Source organism: Lolium rigidum, chromosome 4 (assembly GCF_022539505.1).
Source record: "Lolium rigidum isolate FL_2022 chromosome 4, APGP_CSIRO_Lrig_0.1, whole genome shotgun sequence".
Classification (NCBI taxonomy): domain Eukaryota; kingdom Viridiplantae; phylum Streptophyta; class Magnoliopsida; order Poales; family Poaceae; genus Lolium; species Lolium rigidum.
This window is the reverse complement of record NC_061511.1, coordinates 132,582,860-132,602,652: the sequence shown is the minus strand read 5'-3', so window position 1 is coordinate 132,602,652 and position 19,793 is coordinate 132,582,860. Positions and strand designations below refer to the sequence as shown.

The 19,793-nt window shown below is 40.8% G+C and overlaps 1 protein-coding gene and 1 non-coding gene across 3 annotated transcripts; one reads left to right on the top strand and one right to left on the bottom strand.

The window, feature by feature from the left end:
* Window positions 1-14,838: 14,838 nt before the first annotated feature.
* TRNAT-UGU lies at window positions 14,839-14,910 on the bottom strand. The gene has a single exon. It is a non-coding gene; the product is annotated as a tRNA-Thr (tRNA).
* Window positions 14,911-15,019: 109 nt separating this feature from the next.
* On the top strand, window positions 15,020-17,586 carry LOC124708365 (probable prefoldin subunit 5). 2 transcript variants are annotated; one of them, XM_047240036.1, is made up of 4 exons: window positions 15,020-15,287; window positions 15,390-15,493; window positions 16,029-16,106; window positions 17,194-17,586. In XM_047240036.1, exons 1-4 carry the CDS (start codon window positions 15,107-15,109, stop codon window positions 17,281-17,283), a joined length of 453 nt encoding a protein of 150 aa, XP_047095992.1. In that variant the 5' UTR covers window positions 15,020-15,106; the 3' UTR covers window positions 17,284-17,586. The 2 variants fall into 2 exon arrangements, with proteins under 2 accessions (XP_047095992.1, XP_047095991.1); XM_047240035.1 differs by having other exon boundaries at window positions 15,020-15,493.
* The last annotated feature ends 2,207 nt before the right edge of the window (window positions 17,587-19,793 follow it).

Here is a 19,793-nt window from a genome sequence, read left to right as displayed (position 1 = left end):
ACTAGTTTGGGAAGTACAAGTAAAGCGCATGCATCAGATATATACTGTATTCAGTCGGCTTAGATCATAAAGTGCATTTTTAATTGTCCATGAGATTGTTTCATTAGCCAACTAATAAGAGCATAAAAATGGTGCATGCGATTTTGGCCCAGGGTCAGGCACAATGCTTTTCTACATGCATGCATCGACAGCTATTCTATATCTAGATCTGCATATTCTTTTTCTAGTACGAAGGGTGTAGTACTGGGCAGTACTGATGGGTGTAGCACTAAATCATCGCTAAAGGGATATACATAATTTAATTTCTCATTTCCTTTCAACATGAGAGTATTTGAGGAATGCAAGCTAACCGATTATATCTTGGACTAACCTGCATCTATCTTTGTTCAATTTTGATCTTGCATACACGTTGAGGTATGTGTAAGAGGATGTTATCATGGGGCTGCTAATACATTTCCAGGGATGCTATAGCAACAGAAGTGTAAGGATTTTTAGACCTGACTCCTTTTTAGAGCATGACAGCTCATATGAAGATACTAGATTCATCTATTCCAGAGACTCAGCTAGCTATACTTTCTTGTACATTTTTAACTGTACCATGATTTAGTATTTAGTAGTTTAATATTTAAACCAACTAGTGCATGTTGTATTTTCTAACATGCGACATGTTTAATTTCTTCCCAACTTGCTTTCTATTACTAGCATCATGAGTAATGTAAATGCCAGTTGATTTTGGCTAGGTGTGGTTTTTACCCTACATTTCTTGGATACGTATGTCGTATGAGAATTTGATTAACTTTGGCTTCACTTGTGTTATAACTAGCGCCGTGTAGCAATATGCCCACGTGTAGCATAACCAAGAGAAGTATGGTTATTTCTTCTTAGTTGTATCATCACTAGCATAGCATAGCATGTAGTGTGACCAAGTAAGAGTATATGTTGATTTGTGAGTATGCGGACTTTCCATTGAATATATGCATGCAACTTGGTGGTGCAATATGGTTTCAACACCTATGTTAATGCACTAGTTTTGTATGAGAGACTAGTGTTTCTATATGAACATATTTCATTAAGTTTCACTTCACTTGTATTATTACTAGCGTCGTGTGACAATACGCCCACGTGTAGCATAACCAAGTGGAGTTTTGTGATTTCTTCTCATTTGTATTATCACCAACATAGCATAGCACGTATGCACGTAGTGTAACCAAACTCGAAGTATATATCGATTTTATATTTGATGGAGCATGATAAAACCTATGGCAACTTCTTGGTTCAGTTTAGCTATATGGGACTAAACTATGCATGGAGTAAATATCATGTACAAGCACTTTGATCATTATATTTAGTTCTAGTACTAACATCATGGTGTACTAGTTTTCTTTGTAACTCCTAACGTGGAATGGAATACAGAATATTTCACATACACTACTCCGTATCTAGTGCAAAACCAATATGAGTGAATTTACCCATCAAACAATTTATCGGAATTCATACTTACATCCATATGAGGGAATACATAATTTATTTTAGTTAATATATGCCGATGGGCCAGCATCAAAAAACGAAACAACTCATGTATATATTTATGACACTAGACTATCATCTTATATGGAGAATAATCTAGGATTTTTACAGCACAGTAAGTATCATCATGGGATCGGAACTGCCATCAAACATAATTTTATCATGTGCACCTAATTTGTATCCTCATAGGACCAATGACCACTATGAGACCAAAGTAGGATTTGGTTGATTATCCCGATTTGTATCTTCATGGGATTTCACCATGAGACCAAAACAAGGGATATATTAATTTGGGCAAGTTAGAGCAATATGTGGAATCTAATCAATATCTATTTTAGTTCTATTCTTGAATTGTATCACATGAGACCAAAGATCATCATGAGACCAAACAAGATATGAACTTGGTTCTATTCTTGAAGTGTATCACATGAGATCAAAGATCATCATGAGACCAAACAAGATATGAACTTGGTTCTATTCTTGAAGTGTATCACATGAGATCAAAGATCATCATAAGACCAAACAAGATATGAACTTTGGATTGTGTAGGGATTTGAACCTAGAAAATATATGTGTTGTATGGAGCAACATTCACCATAGAAGCACCATAGGAGCAGGAGAGTATGATCCTTCTCTTTTTATTACCTTTGCGTGAAGACGTAGGAGCGCCGGCGTGTTCCTTCGGCAGCGTCGGCGACGATCGGCCGACAATACGTACAACGAGCGGCCGGCAGCGAATATGTGCGAGTATAGCCTAGCAGCGGGCGCAAGCGTGGGCGAGCAGCGATGGACTGATTTTGTGCTTGATGATGAATGATTAGCGAATGGTGATTAGCGATGGTTGGTCAGTTTACTGCTCTTTATATAGGCAGATGTCCCGGAGACGGCGCGCGCACGTACTCTAGATCGTGGGCACAAGCGTGGGCGTCGTGGATGGTTTGCAGATTGGGGACTACGTTTTCTAGCGTGGACTCATAGCTGCATCAAGCGATGGAGGCCGGGCAGAGCATATTACCAATTAGCTCGTTATTTGTATGGGCTATGGGAGAGTCTTTGATTTAAGCAGGCTAATTGCATGGATGTGGGCCATGGGCTGGGTATATTATTATATGTTAATTAAGGCACGGTGCCGCAAAATCCATGCAACATTGTAGAGCTGCACGTACGTAGTTTCTTTGGTTATGGTCCAATGACCTGTATATTAGCTAGATTGTAACATGTTAGCTCACATTGCGATGGTGCAAATTTTGTTTGATGAAATCTTTCAACAAAATAATTTTATATGATGCGACGGTATTTCAGGTGATGCCGATATAATTTTGATCTCGCGGTCGATTATTTAATGTCACCGCGACTTTGCTTATTTTAGTCAATATTAGACAGTTGGCGCAATGTCCAAAAGACAAATATGTTTTATTTTATTTGTAAGGAAACTCTTATTTTTTATTTAATTATGTCTATATATAATCGAGACAAAATTGGTGTCAACAGATGCCCCTCGAGGTCCGGATGCGATTGTAATTTTATTTTCGGATCCGGAGCTCGAAAATATTTTTGCACATTTACTAATTTATTTTGCGCTAACATATCCGTAGGATTAGTAGATATGTGCGTTGCCCTGCTGTCAAATTTGAAAGTTTGTTGAACCTTAGGCTTGGATGCTAACCGCCCCTGGAAAGTCTGTCGATGGGTTAGTAGTGTCGTTAATATTCCAGGGCACAGCTAACAGATACGTCTTATCCCGTCATTTTTTGCCTTGCACTACACGCGCTTCCAGGTAGATTCTCTGTAACCAAATGCCGCATCACTTGGCCATTGAATATGACAGCAGGCAATTGATGATTTTTCATGTTCTAGATCATTAAATCCAATCTCATCTTCTTAGGCGTAGGCGCTGGGCACCGGAGCTGCGGCACGATTTGGCGATCTGATTGAAGAGTATACTCGCCTTTCCCCTGCTGGTGAGTTCGTATAGATACCTGCATGGTTGCCCGATCTTTCGTATGTCTCATATCTGCATACATGGTTTTGATTGGATCTATTCTGTCCCATATTTTTCTGCAGGAGCGTTCAATCAAGATCTATTGTATTAGATCGGTCTGTACATCTACATCTGCTTCTTAGCCAGGTACATCACTATTTTATTCTCCTCCCATCTGTTTGCTTGAAGTGGAGTAGATATGCTGGTCGATATATCGCTACAGCATGTAACTTAATTAGCAAGGGTGGGTTGTTAGCACTTCCCTGGACTATACGTGTTATTAAGTCATCCGTTCCCATTTTGAACATTTCATTTTCACGGTTGGCGTGCCGGCAAGTTTTATATGAACTTGGTCCGTCGTACAACCCTGAATACTGATGTGTGAGTTAATATTTTTGTTATACGCCAGGAATTTCTCAGAGTTGGTGTTCAAGCGATTTTTCACTTTGATTATACTATCATAGAGACCGGTTTACTCTTTATTTTCATCTTAGACATGCCAGCAGTTCTCTCGCAGTTGGCGTTCCGGCAAGTCCGCGTAAGCGCTTGGTCCGTCGTACAACTGTGGAGACTTCTACTAATGACACCCATACATCATGTCAAACTTTTGATTTTTTTTTGATTTTTTTTTTGATTCTGGTAAGCTACTATACGAGCTTGAATCGTTGTGTGGGCATTGAGTGAACGATCATTATCAACTTATGGCCAATTCTTTTTTTTTACTTAAGTATTTCATTTTCAATTTGCAGGAGCGTATTGAATAGTGAGGTAGAAATAGCTGCTCCTGACGCTAGGTAACCTATCATGTCATTTTTTTCTTCTTTTGAATTTAGAATTACACGCACATATATGCTTTCATATTGCTTATATGCCCTTTGTACTTATAGATGGCGCATGATCCAGTGTTAGTTCCTCCGAATGAGCTATCCATCTGTCAATTGGCCGAACAACACTTGTATGAACCTGCTACTAGTGAACAAGTTAATCTGGTGATCAAAAAACAGGTGTTGATGCATGCAGATTTGACCAATCATCCTCGTGGTTGGAACTCGGGGCCTACTCTTGATGAGTACTCCTTTCACCCAATCACAATTTTTGCACCTGATCATAAAGCACAGACCTTAGGAACTAGAATGGTGGAAGAAGGTCTAGGTTGGGATGGTCATACAGTCAAATATGTTCATCGTCCCCGAGGCTATGTTGAGTGGGGTATTTGTGTCCTAAACAACCATTCTTTTTGTTTGAAAGGGGAAGAGGAAAACACAGATTATATATGTGGGGCCATCTATTGCTCCCTTGGTGACTACGAGGTTTGCCCTTCGCTTTTGCAATCTCTACTGGAAAGATGGGATCCAGAGACCAATACATTTTTTTTTTCCATCTGGCGAACACACTATTACCCTCCTTGATATGCTTCTAATGTCGGGTCTTCCGTTAGTTGGGGATCCATATGAGGAATATGTTCCGTCTCTAGATGATCTAGATCCTTCCAAGCTTTGGTTTCCAAATTTCTTGTCTGATCTTTTAGGAGTGTATTATAAGCTTAGTCGCGAAAATGGAGATCGCGTGACTTTCCAAATTTGGTGTGACTATTTTCATAATGGACAAGAGAACACTTCATCCTTTACTTCTCTTAAAGAACAGCGTATGTACGCATCAGCTTTCATTGCCCTTTGGCTTTGCTGTCACGTGGTTGTTGGAGTTTCCTTATAAAGATAGTTTAGACTCGTAAGATATTGGAGTAAATTTTTTTTTAGATATCCGAGTTTATCCTTGTGTGGATTAATTCTATTTCATATTCGCCCCAGTTTATACTCGTGATGGCGAGGAGTAATTTTCTTTGTATTTGCTCCAGTTTATACTCGTGATGGCGAGGAGTAATTTTTCTTTATATTTGCCCCAGTTTATACTCGTGATGGCGTGGAGTAATTTTCATTTATATTTTATTTTGAATTTTGCAATCAGTTTAGACTCGTGAATGCTAGGAGTAATTTTCTTTGTATTTTCCGTTTTGGATTTTGCAATCAGTTTAGACTCGTGAATGCTAGGAGTAATTTTTCTTTATAGCGTTTTTGAATTTTGCAATCAGTTTAGACTCATGAATGCTAGGAGTAATTTTTCTTTATAGCGTTTTTGAATTTTGCAATTAGTTTAGACTCATGAATGCTAGGAGTATTTATTATGAACTTATATATACTTTGTGCCCCAGTTTATACTCATGATGGTTGGAGTATTTTTTTTTCATATGACACAGTTTAGACTCATAAGCTATTGGAGTATTTTTCATGAACTTATATTTACATTGTGCCCCAGTTTATACTCATGAGGGTTGGAGTATTTTTTTTTCATATGACACAGTTTAGACTCATAAGCTATTGGAGTATTTTTTATGAACTTATATTTACATCGTGCCCCAGTTTATACTCATGAGGGTTGGAGTATTTTTTTTTATATTTTCTCAAGCGTAGTAACGCTAAAGGAATTTCCCATTTACCGGCGAAGGTGAATATTTACCGTCCGGCGAGATGATTCTGTATGCGCCGCTAGAATAAACTTCTTTTACGACGAAAGGACCTTCCCATTTAGGTTCAAACTTTCCTTTCATTCGCCGCGTGATATTCATACGACGAATGACAGCGAGCACTAAGTCTCCTTGTTTAAATGACCTTCTTTTGACGCGCTTGTCGAAGGCCCAAGACATTCTTGCTTGATATGCTTCTAAATTTTATTTTATTTGTAAGGAAACTCTTATTTTTTTATTTAATTATGTCTATATATAATCGAGACAAAATTGGTGTCAACAGTTTGCGAAATACAGTAAAGAACAATTGCAGTAGATTGTATTTCAGATGTAAAGAATTGGATCGGGGTCCACAGTTCACTAGTGGTGTCTCTGCCATAAGATAAACAGATGTTGGGTGAACAAATTACAGTTGGGCAATTGACAAATAAAGAAGGCATAACAATGCACATACATATATCATGATGAGTACTATGAGATTTAATCGAGGCATTACGACAAAGTACATAGACCGCTATCCAGCATGCATCTATGCTTAAAAGTCCACCTTCAGGTTATCATCCGAACCCCTTCCGAGTATTAAGTTGCAAACACCGGACAATTGCATTAAGTATGGTGCATAATGTAATCAACACAAATATCCTTAGACAAAGCATCGATGTTTTATCCCTAGTGGCAACTAGATACATCCACAACCTTAGAACTTTACGTCACTGTCTCGCATTTAATGGAGGCATGAACCCACTATCGAGCATAAATACTCCCTCTTGGAGTCACAAGTATCAACTTGGCCGAGCCTCTACTAGCAACGGAGAGGCATGCAAGAACATAAACAACATACATGATAGATTGATAATCAACTTGACATAGTATTCAATATTTATCGGATCCCAACAAACACAACATGTAGCATTACAAATAGATGATCTTGATCATGATAGGCAGCCCACAAGATCTAACATGATAGCACAATGAGGAGAAGACAACCATCTAGCTACTGCTATGGACCCATAGTCCAGGGGTGGACTACTCACACATCGATCCGGAGGCGATCATGGCGATGAAGAGACCTCCGGGAGATGATTCCCCTCTCCGGCAGGGTGCCGGAGGCGATCTCCTGAATCCCCCGAGATGGGATTGGCGGCGACGACTGATACGTCTCCGAAATATCGATAATTTCTTATGTTCCATGCCACATTATTGATGATATCTACATGTTTTATACACATTATATGTCGTATTTATGCATTTTCCGGCACTAACCTATTAACGAGATGCCGAAGAGCCGATTCTTCGTTTTACTGCCGTTTTTGGTTTCGAAATCCTAGTAAGGAAATATTCTCGGAATTGGACGAAATCAACGCCCAGGGTCCTATTTTTGCACGAAGCTTCCAGAAGACCGAGGGGGAAAGGAAGTGGGGCCACGAGGCGCCGCCACAACAGGGCGGCGCGGCCCAGGTCTTGGTCGCGCGGCCCTGGCGTGTGGGGCCCTCGTGTGGCCCCCCGCGTTGCCCTTCCGCCTACTTAAAGCCTTCGTCGCGAAACCCCCGAGTACCGAGAGCCACGATACGGAAAACCTTACTGAGACGTCGCCGCCGCCAATCCCATCTCGGGGGATTCTGGAGATCACCTCCGGCACCCTGCCGGAGAGGGGAATCATCTCCCGGAGGACTCTTCACCGCCATGGTCGCCTCGGAGTGATGAGTGAGTAGTTCACCCCTGGACTATGGGTCCATAGCAGTAGCTAGATGGTTGTCTTCTCCTCATGTGCTTCATTGTCGGATCTTGTGAGCTGCCTAACATGATCAAGATCATCTATCTGTAATTCTATATGTTGTGTTTGTCGGGATCCGATGGATAGAGAATACTATGTTATGTTGATTATCAATCTATTACCTATGTGTTGTTTATGATCTTGCATGCTCTCCGTTATTAGTAGAAGCTCTGGCCAAGTTTTTGCTCTTAACTCCAAGAGGGAGTATTTATGCTCGATAGTGGGTTCATGCCTCCATTAAATGCGGGACGGTGACGAGAAAGTTCTAAGGTTGTGGATGTGCTGTTGCCACTAGGGATAAAACATTGATGCTATGTCCGAGGATGTAGTTATTGATTACATTACGCACCATACTTAATGCAATTGTCGCGTTGTTTTGCAACTTAATACTGGAAGGGGTTCGGATGATAACTCTGAAGGTGGACTTTTTAGGCATAGATGCATGCTTTGGATAGCGGTCTATGTACTTTGTCGTAATGCCCAATTAAATCTCACAATATTCATCATATCATGTATGTGCATTGTCATGCTCTCTTTATTTGTCAATTGCCCGACTGTAATTTGTTCACCCAACATGCTATTTATCTTATGGGAGAGACACCTCTAGTGAGCTTGTGGACCCCTGTCCATTCTTTTACATTGAATACAATCTATCGCAATACTTGTTCTACTGTTTTCTCGCAAACAATCATCATCCACACTATACATCTAATCCTTTGTTACGAGCAAGCCGGTGAGATTGACAACCTCACCTGTTTCGTTGGGGCAAAGTACTTTTGTTGTGTTGTGCAGGTTCCACGTTGGCGCCGGAATCCCTGGTGTTGCGCCGCACTACATCCCGCTGCCATCAACCTTCAACGTGCTTCTTGGCTCCTCCTGGTTCGATAAACCTTGGTTTCTTTCTGAGGGAAAAATTGCCGCTGTACGCATCACACCTTCCTCTTGGGGTTCCCAACGGACGCGTGCTGTACGTGTATCAAGCATTTTTCTGGCGCCGTTGCCGGGGAATTGAAGAAAAGTTACACCACAAAGATTTCTAACTCCCACGTCAACTACACGCCAGCAGCGACGTCTCTCGTGGCTCTCGGTACTGGGTTTTCGCGACGAAGGCTTTAAGTAGGCGGAAGGGCAGGTCAGGAGGCGTCACGAGGGGCCCACACACTAGGGCCGCGCGGCCAGGGCCTGGGCCGCGCCGCCCTGGTGTGTCGCCGCCTCGTCGCCCCACTTCGTTTCCTCTTCGGACTTCTGGAAGCTTCGTGGAAAAATAGGCCCCTGGGCGTTGATTTCGTCCAATTTCGAGAATATTTCCTTACTAGGATTTCTGAAACCAAAAACAGCAGAAAACAACAACTGGCTCTTCGGCATCTCGTCAATAGGTTAGTGCTGGAAAATGCATAAATATGACATATAATGTGTATAAAACATGTGAGTATCATCAATAAAGTAGCATGGAACATAAGAAATTATAGATACGTTTGGGACGTATCAATAGGGCGGAACTGGGTGATATTATCTGGGTCATCAACTTTAGGAATAAGGACAGTAGTATTTCATTCCAACCATCTGGGATAATGCCAGTATTCAAAGCTTGTAGAACTTCTTGGGTAATTTCGGCCCCACATATATACCGGAATTTTTTGTAGAACACCGCATGAAGGCCATCAGGTCTCGGGGCTTTCAAATCCTAATGCTAAAAGCCGCCTTCTTTACATCATTAGCAGAGAACGGCGCCAGTAAAGCTTCATTCATAGGATCATCAACTCTTGGGTGTATCTTCTCTAACAGGTTTTGATCAATAGCCTGAACTTCCGAAGTAAAAAAGGTTAGCAAAATAATTGAGAATTAACGGTTTCAGCTGCTCCGCACCTTGAACCCAGTCGCCCTCAGAATCTTTTAATTTAGTAATAGTATTCTTCTTCCGCCTAGCTGATGCAAAGTTATGAAAAAACGATGTATTACGATCGCCGAGTTGGAGCCAATTAACTCTAGATGTTTGCGCCCAAAAAATCTCATCCTGTTCGAGAAGAAGTTCGATCAGATTAGACATCTCTTTTGCTTTCTCCTCATTTTCAGCAGAAATCGGACCGCTCATTGCTTTCTCAAGGTCTCTCTGAGCCTTCCGCAACTGCATTTTCGGCTTCCGAAGAATTTGGTTGTCCCATGCATGCAAGGCTTCATGCATGCGGCCCAACCGGCCCAAGACTCCTCCCTCCTCAGTGATCGACGTCGCTTCCACGCACACACCACCTCTTGTCTAAAGTCTGTTTCTTGAAGCCACTTCGCTTCGAATCGTTTAGGAGCAGGATTTACAAGGGTGTTAACCTCTTTGTATTTAGTATCTAGCAAGATTGGGCGATGATCCGATTTAATGAACTCCAGGTTGTGGAGAGTTGCGCCCGGGTGCATGGTGACCCACGCACCATTGGCCACAACCCTATCAAGACGCTGTCTAATTCTTCCCCGACGCCAGGTAAAACGATCGCCAGAATACCCCAAGTCTTCAAGGTGACAGTCTTGTAGTGCATCACGAAAAGCTTGCATATATCTATATGGGCGTGGGTTCCCTCCTTCCTTCTCCTCATTGAATAGAATCTCATTAAAATCACCCAACACTACCCAAGGGAGATTAGAATCATGATGCAGCTCACGTAGTTTATCCCACGTTTTATACTTGTCCTCCCAACGAGGTTCTCCATATATACCAGTCAACCTCCAAATTTTATCTGCACTTTCAACCACACGAACATCAATATATTTCGGAGCTGAGAAGATCAATTCCACCTTAACTTCCTTCTTATAAAACATAATCAGTCCACCACTTCTACCATCACTGGGATTAACAATTTTGAAATCCATCTTTAACCTCCTCTTGAGGCATTCAGCCGGATAATCATCCAGGTGTGTCTCAGATAAAAACATCACCTCCGGCAACATCGCTTCTGGAGATCCACAAGCGTACACACTGTCGGGTCGTGCCCAAACCCTGATAGTTTATGCCTAAAATCCTCATTGCGACCGGACGGGAACCTCAAGGGAACCCGCCGATCCTAGTGAAGGGGAGACAACTCCATCCTTCTTTGTCCTCTTGTTACGATCCTTCATCGTTTCACCATTCTCATCAGTCACTTCTAGATTAGCCAAATTAGCCTCTGCTTCTAAATCAATTGTTTCAGAATTTTGGTTGGTTTGTGGCCCCTCGCCCATAGTCAGATCGAGAGTCCGCTTAGCCCCATTTTCCCCACTCATAGGTTTATCAACATCCATGTATTGGCCCTTGACAGGACTTGTTCCAGTGTCTTTCAGTTCCTCTTTCTCATCAAGTTCAGTTTCTTTGTCATATGTAGCCTCACCTCCATTTACCTGGACCTTACCATCAACATAGGCCAGGGCATTATGCCTCCAAGCAGTAGGGCCATCACGCCCACCGTTTCCTTCTCTCCCTGGATTCCGTCCACATCCACCTCTTGAATCCCACTGAACTCGGCCAGCACGTCCACCACCTCTACCACTAGAAAAACCGCGTCCATGCCAGGTATCCCAATCTGCCTTCAGAAAATCGCCCCACCTCAAATTGTTTTCATCGTGTTCGCCAGTACCACATTCAAGATGAGAGTGGCCAATACGACCGCAAGCACCACAAAACCTTGGCATCTTTTCATATTTAATCGGATAGACTTCACACTCTCCTCGACGCGACATTGAAACAAAGCGACCCAAGGGCAGTCTTACATCCAAGCAGACTTTAGTTCTCACAAAATTTCCCGCTCCAAGAACATCCAACTGAACCTGTTCAACTTTCCCCACCTTCTTTTCTGTCAGATTAGTAATCAATGAAACGTTTCTGTATCCAATAGGTATTTTATGGATTTGGATCCATGTGGAGAAGAAATTTAGGTCTATTGTCTCAGGCAATGCTAACCCATCGTACTTTTCAATAGACACCACACTCTACCTAAATAACCATGGACCACCTTCTGAAACTTTTAGCCAGTCACCTAAGCACTGACACTAAACAGTAAATAGGTTGTTCTCCAGATGATGGAAAGTTGCCGATTGTGCAGGGCTCCAAGGAGCCCGCATGTGTTGCTCGAAGGTCTGTGGACTGAAAGAATTAGAGGTAGCTAAATGTTTGACAGTCGATGGCTTTTCTTTATAAAGGCTAGCTGATTAGCTAGTAAATAAATTGAGTTTAGATTGGACTTATGATTTGTTTCGATTTTAGTTAGGATGCATTTGGCATTGCGGTGTATTATCATGACTTTGTTTGCTACACTTGTTTCACTCGTTCTTATAATTTTATCTACGTTTAGTAATATTTAGTACTATCTTCATCCCTTTTCGGGGCTAAGGGAGTATTACGTTACAAGATAATCATAACATATCACAGTTTAGCCGCCATAAATTATTAAGTCTTAAAGAGAGGAGGACAACTAGTTGAGACAAGAAGGACAACTAGTTGAGTGGTGTTTAGGTGATAAAGACAATTAATCTCGAGATATGTTAAATGACAACATCACGGCGGAGGTAATGCCAAAATGGGGGAGGAAATTTTGACTATTTGCCTATTTATGATGTTGTTTGTGCTTAAAATCAGCCACATACAACATATATAGATTAGTATTTAGAAGAATTGAGAACTAGTATTTAAGTTAGATGTGGTGTAAAAGTTTTGAGTGACTAGTTAGAATTATCAATAGGATAGAGAGTCAATAAAATATGTTTCAGGGATGTATTGTGAGTGTATCTCTACAAGATTTGATGGGGGTTTAATAACATTAAATGAATTGATTCAAAGGATATGGATCTTCTCTCTTATTTCCTCCAAGGGATATAAAATTTGGGTGGAGGAATTAGGAGATATCGAGCTTCCAGGTGCCCAACGATGGAGGAGAGAGACAAAATGTACACGAATAAGTTGAGGCTTTTATAGCATCACCCCAAAATTGCAATTGTTAAATATGTTACACCCCCACCCCCGATGTCATGTACTTCATTCACTACCCTCACTTGAATGAAAATCGAGGGGAGGACATTAGAGCTCGAAGACACGTTCATGGAGCCGAGGGTCGAATCTCAGAAGGCTCATATGTCTCGAATTGATGTTGAGTAAGAATATGTTGGGGTCATCCTCAATAAATCGCGCAAAGGTCAAACTTTCTACCAATTCTTCCTCTGTGCCTTACTAACATAAGATTGAGTCACGCTCAAACAAGAAGACCGAACCTTACCATAAGGCCGGTGTACACAATATGTACCCATTCCGGGTCGGTGCTATATGTGAAGAGATACCCTAATCTAGTTATTACTAGAAAACAATAATAAATCACCCGTCGAAACTTGTAGAGATTCGTCCTTTGTATACCCTAGAAAATATTTCACCAAAATAATTAATAGATTTATCTTCTCAAACCTCTGATCTTTGATTCTGCCTCGTTTCATTTTCAAACATTTATGATGTATTAAGTTTCTTAACTAATTGGATGACGATTTAAGAATTTTTTTTGTTCTTCTTATATAATATATAGTTCACTATGTATACACGTATTTATCTGATTATTCTTGTCTATTTTAGTGTCGAATCTGTTTCGTTTTCAATTCAAATTTGTAGTCTGAAATAATTCGTATTCGAATCTGAATCCCATCATTATCTGATCCAAATCCGTAATGTAGTAAAGAGTATTCAAGTGAGGGTAGTGAATGAAGTACATGACATCGGGGGTGGAGGTGTGACATATTTAACAATTACAATTTCGGGGTGATGCTATAAAAGCCTCAACTTCTTTATGTACATGTTGTCTCTCTCCTCCATCATTGGTCACCTCGAAGCTTGAGATCTCCTACTTCCTCCACCTAAATTTTATATCCCTTTGAGGAAATAAGAGAGAAGCTCCTGTATACCCTGCAAAATATTTCACCAAAAAAATTAATAGATTTATTTGACTACAATTCGATCTAGTTCTGTCTAAATAATATATTTCCCATGAAAGTTGTCTTAAATTTGTTAAAATTTGGTATCAAAATAATATTTAGTGTATGGATACATCTAAATTTGGACAAGTTTAATGGGATAGATGGAGTAGTACAAAGTAAAATCTGATCCGTTTACACCCTTTACCCCTGCAAAATATTTCATAACAAAAAAAAAATTACTCCCATTTACCCCTGCAAAATATTTCATAACAAAAACAAATTACTCCCGTTTACCCCTGCAAAACATATTTCTCAAGTTCTCCTACTTCCTCCACCTAAATTTTATATCCCTTTGAGGAAATAAGAGAGAAGCTCCGTATACCACCGCAAAATATTTCACCAAAAAAATTAATAGATTTATTTGACTACAATTCGATCCAGTCCTGTCTAAATAATATATTTCCCATGAAAGTTGTCTTAAATTTGTTAAAATTTGGTATCTAAATAATATTTAGTGTATGGATACATCTAAATTTGGACAAGTTTAATGGGATAGATGGAGTAGTACAAAGTAAAATCTGATCCGTTTACACCCTTTACCCCTGCAAAATATTTCATAACAAAAAAAATTTACTCCTATTTACCCCTACAAAATATTTCATAACAAAAACAAATTACTCCCGTTTACCCTTGCAAAACATATTTCTCAAGCTCTCCTACTTCCTCCACCTAAATTTTATATCCCTTTGAGGAAATAAGAGAGAAACTCCTGTATACCCTGCAAAATATTTCACCAAAAAAATTAATAGATTTATTTGACTACAATTCGATCCAGTTCTGTCTAAATAATATATTTCCCATGAAAGTTGTTTTAAATTTGTTAAAATTTGGTATCTAAATAATATTTAGTGTATAGATACATCTAAATTTGGACAAATTTAATGGGATAGATGGAGTAGTACAAAGTAAAATCTGATCCGTTTACACCCTTTACCCCTGCAAAATATTTCATAACAAAAAAAATTACTCCCATTTACCCCTGCAAAATATTTCATAACAAAAACAAATTACTCCCGTTTACCCCTGCAAAACATATTTCTCCAAAAGAGTAACCTTCAGTTTAATTGCCCCCATGCAGGATCGAACTACAGACCTTCAGTTTACAAGACTGACGCTCTACCACTGAGCTATAGGGGCCAATTTGATTTCTTGAAGTAACCATTTTTATTTCTTCGTTATGATAAGTCCTGGCGCTGATTTTGCTTATTGATCGCTCTCGCGGCCTCGGCTCTTCCCTTCCCCCTCCCTGCCCACCAGTCAGTCCACCACCGCCGCCGCCTCTCCTCCCCTCTCCCCTTCCCATCTCCCCGGCGGCGGCGGCCAGAAACTAACCATGGCGAGCCCCGCGCGCATCGAAGTCGACAAGCTGAGCGTGGAGCAGCTCAAGGCGCTCAAGGAGCAGACCGATCTGGAGGTCAATCTCCTCCAGGACAGCCTCACCAAGATCCGCACCGCCGCCACCCGCCTCGAGAACGCCACCGCCGCCCTCCACGAGCTCTCCCTCCGCCCTCACGGTACGGCTCACCCAACCATAACCCTCTCCTCCCCGCAGCGTTCTACCTGCGCGCGCGTTCTCTCTTTGGTTAACGTTTTCGTTTCTGATTCCGCGTGTGCAGGGAAGAAACTGCTTGTGCCGCTCACGGCGTCCCTCTACGTTCCCGGCACGCTTGACGATGCCGAGAAGGTCCTCGTCGATGTCGGCACGGGCTACTTCATCGAGGTACCTTGCTACTTGCAATTGTCAGACACCTGATTGGGTCTGCAATAGCTTACAGTATGTTAGTTTGTTCAGTACCTCAGTGAATCTCTCAACCTGGTGATATACATTGGGCTCATGAGCTTCTTTGGTTATACAGAAATTATCCTATTGGTTGGTTTTCGGTGACATTTTGATATTCAGTCAACAACACATGATCAGCACAGCATCAATGCCATGAAAGTTCCATTGTTGCACATATATTAGGCAATAACCGGTTGGCCTGTTCTTGTTCCATGTCTGGCTCAGCCTTTGTTTACTGAGAAGCTAATCATGAACTCTGGCTGCCTGCGATTTTTGGCCCATTAGCTGCTTGCTGAATGAGACATTGCTTAGAAATTTGTCCTGTTACTCATAAAATTTCATGTTTACCGGTCCGTGTTTAAGTGACTCTTTTAGAACCTAGTGAGCAATGCAGTACCCTAAGTAAGCCATATGCATTTTTTGTTTTTTGTTTGCATTTGTTGCCTTTCATATGATTACTTTTTCTTGTGTGCAGAAAACTATGACTCAAGGAAAAGAATACTGTGAAAGGAAAATTAATTTGCTCAAGTCCAATTTCGATGAACTGCTTGAGGTAATATTGACAGACTGCACTGCTTTTGTTGATGCTCATTTTAGCCAACCCGGAGGATAAATTTCTTTAACCTACATGTTTGTTTAACTTCTATCTGAATAGAAGCACTCAAGATACTGAAGTTCATTATGCCATTTTGAGCTTGAGTAACTTTTAGTTGAGGGACGTAGAAAAGGTCCCATGATGAAATTTGCAAGACAAAGGTTTCCATTCACATGCTTAGGTCAGGTAGCCATTGTGTACAGGCTCCTCAAACTGGTGCTAATCCTCCCTGTAGCATGCAGACCTAATAGTTTGGTCGAATTTATCTTATACGCTTAGGTCATGACTTGCGTCGACACACCAAAGCATTCTGTGTAAAAATTAATTCCGTGTCGCCACTAGATTAACCTTGTGCACCGTGTCACTGGCCAAGTTGATGGAAAGATATAATTTAGTGCCTAAACTGCTGAATATATTATTAACATTTTTGAGAAAATGATTTGTTATGAGTATCAAAATCAAGGTTTAGGGCTTCTCAAATTCAAGTTGTAGAATACAAAGAGCGATATATAGGGGGCACCATTATTAGCATAGAGTGCACCTGGCTGCAGTAGGAAGAATTACCAATGCCTGCTAAGCATGTTATGAATATGCCATTGTTTACTTGTTTACATTAGTTATGCATATTTTGATCAATAACAATTCTTGAACTGTGCAATAGCTTGGTGGAAAGAAGTGCATTTATATTGCTGATGATAGCCACATGAATTGATTTCTTTTTACTCATTTCCATTACTAGCTAGTCATCACTATTTGGAAGGCATAAGCTAGTCCCTCAATATGATGTGTTATATAGTTGTGATAATTCGTCTGCGTGATATCAAAAGATGGGCATTTCTCAACTGCAAGGAACATATGTACTCCCTCCGTTCCTAAAAAAAGCTTCACAACTTTTTCTAGATACAGATGAATCTATAGCTAAAACATGTATATATACCTCTGTATCTAGACAAAGTTGAGAAGGTTTTTTAGGAACGGAGGGAGTAACATGAATTCAGTACAACACTCTCCCTTAGCTGATGAACATTCTCTTGTTCATGTGCAGATGGCGACGAAGAAGAAAAGCATAGCAGACGAAATGGGCATGCTCCTACAGGCTAAGTTGCGGCAGGCATCAGCAAGCCCAAGCTCGTGAGAGCCAATTGCGCGCCATGTCCCTCATTTTGTTGGATGGCTGCCGGGTGGTCGGTTTGCAGTACTCAGGACACATAGAACAAGGTTTAGCTGTTTTGGTTGTGTGTGTGAGGTTCTATGAGATGGTTTACCTGACCAAACCCTGTTGCCATACTCCATCCAGTGATTTTGAAAGTCAGTAGTATCGAACATGCAGCTTAGCTGCACAACTTGTACTTTATGACTTTGCACGATGCCGCTGATGTATGAGCATCAATCCTGAGTTTGTTGCATTTTTACATCTGAATGGTTGGTTTTGTTTGCACATCTTGTTCTTTTCCTGGTACTTCCTGGAGTTGTCATGTGATCCTTATATAACTAAGAAGATCATCCCCACTAACCTATTTCTCTCAACATGCAGCTATGACACCTCAGCGGGTGCACCACATCATCCAACCATGCATGCAAAGTGCGGCTGGGTATTGTGTATAAATATTTCGTTCTGTCCCAGTTCCGTTCGTGTGGTGGCTTTTGGTTTGGCTCATTTAGTTTCATACTCCTATGCAGCCCCGATGCAGCCTACTAATTAAGCCCACAAAGATCACGCTTAATCACCAGCGTGCATCCCATTATTGCATCTTCTCAATTATGGATTGACCAGCAAACCACTGTTTTTCTTCTCACCGGTTGGTACAGGAACTCTCTGCATCCTCGATTGTCGCTGTCGGCCTGTCGCTTGATCTTCCCCACTGATCTCCACGGCCGTGCAATCTCTTCCTCTCCCCACGATCCCCGTGAGAAATTACTATACAAGAAACTGATGGAGGCATAGGAGGAGACTCACGCAGATTTCTGACCCACATTGCTTGCGTGGTCCTCCAACACGGATCGGCACCTTCAGTCTTCTCCTCACTCTCTCTTAACTCCACAATATTTGAAGCTCCGACTTTTTGATCGTGTGTTGGTGTATAAATAATCTGAGATCGTCTCTTCTTTCATCATCTGATTATGTTCTTTTTGGGTCAGCAGTCCGCAGATGTTCAAGATCGATACTGCCATCCATTGTCGCCTAATTCTTGCATGCCCGTGGAAGCCGCACTCCTCCATCTGCACAAACCCCACTGTACCACCCCGGTGTTCATGTCCTCCTAAATCTAGGGGCAAAACTTTGTATCGATTGCCAGTTGCTAGCACGTAGACGACGACCAGGCTGGATGTGAGAAGTGGCAACTCTCTGCAACGTTTATGTAAGGTACCGTGATGCTGCTACGTGTGTATTGCATATGTATTCATTTTGTATTATTAATGTCACAGCCTATGTTCTAATGGAAATTTGATTAATTTGAAGTCAGACATGTTCTTTAGATGCAGTTTGCATCTGGTCCTCGATGTGGTGGCAAAAAGGATTATATAAGTGTGTTTTTTTTGGAGAACATGTATGTGTGTAAATTTCCTTTTTTTTGTGCTACCATGTGTGTCAAATATATCAAGTCGCATTCCATGGCCATTTGTGTTTTTTTCCTTAATATATGAAACTGCAGTCAAGTGGAATGTTGAACTAAATTATTATGGTGGCACATAAATTTCCAATTTTCAACCGTTTCTTTGGTCACGTTTAGCGGGTACTATAATTTTCTTAGCTGTTTTAGGAATTATCATACCGGCTGCAATGATCAATAGATCCACTGGTCTCATGCTTATTCGCAAAGAATCTGAGTCATGAAGGTACTATGAATTTAGATCCACCGGTATCATGCTTAATCGCAAAGAATATGAGTCAAAAAGGTACCATGAATTTACTTATTTTGTCCAGTGAGAGTTTAGTATATTATATTCCAGGTGTTCAATTTGATTTGAAAATAGAACATGCGGTTATATATGATTGTCTCAGGTAGTGTAGCAATTTCGATAAATAATGAACCATACCGAAGTATGTTTTAGTACTCTATATATGTTTCCTTGATTTCTATTGTTCTCACGTATTGTGCTTCATAATTGCTCAGTTGATATGTGCAAGATATATTTTAGACGAAGTGTGAAAAATGTGGAAAGAAAGAACATCTTCTGAAGATCAATGACTTGGCAGGTATAAATGGGTCAGAGTAGGGAATTGCCATGGCGCAGATGTCTCCCTTGCAGTTTTATTTACAAACATCGTAGGGTAATAGACAATTGCCCTCTTTCCCGAGCTAAGTGTTTGGAATTATTCATCTTACTTATGGTAGCGCCTTTGCATTTAGTCCCTGTGCTAAAAGGGGTCTATTTGTAACATGGACTAAAATTTTGTCGATGTTCCATAAATTGGATAGAGTGTTGTTCAAACTCGCATATGAAATTCACAACAACTTTGTACAAGAAACTTAATTATTATCAACATAATTATTTTTTAGCATGATTGATATTCTCCATTGAACTCAAATGTATGGTGCTACTTTTACCCTCAATTTTGCATACATATATGAACACTTTCCGCAGCAACGCGCGGGGCATCATCTAGTTTAAGAAGTAATTGTACTCGTCTATGCACCTAGC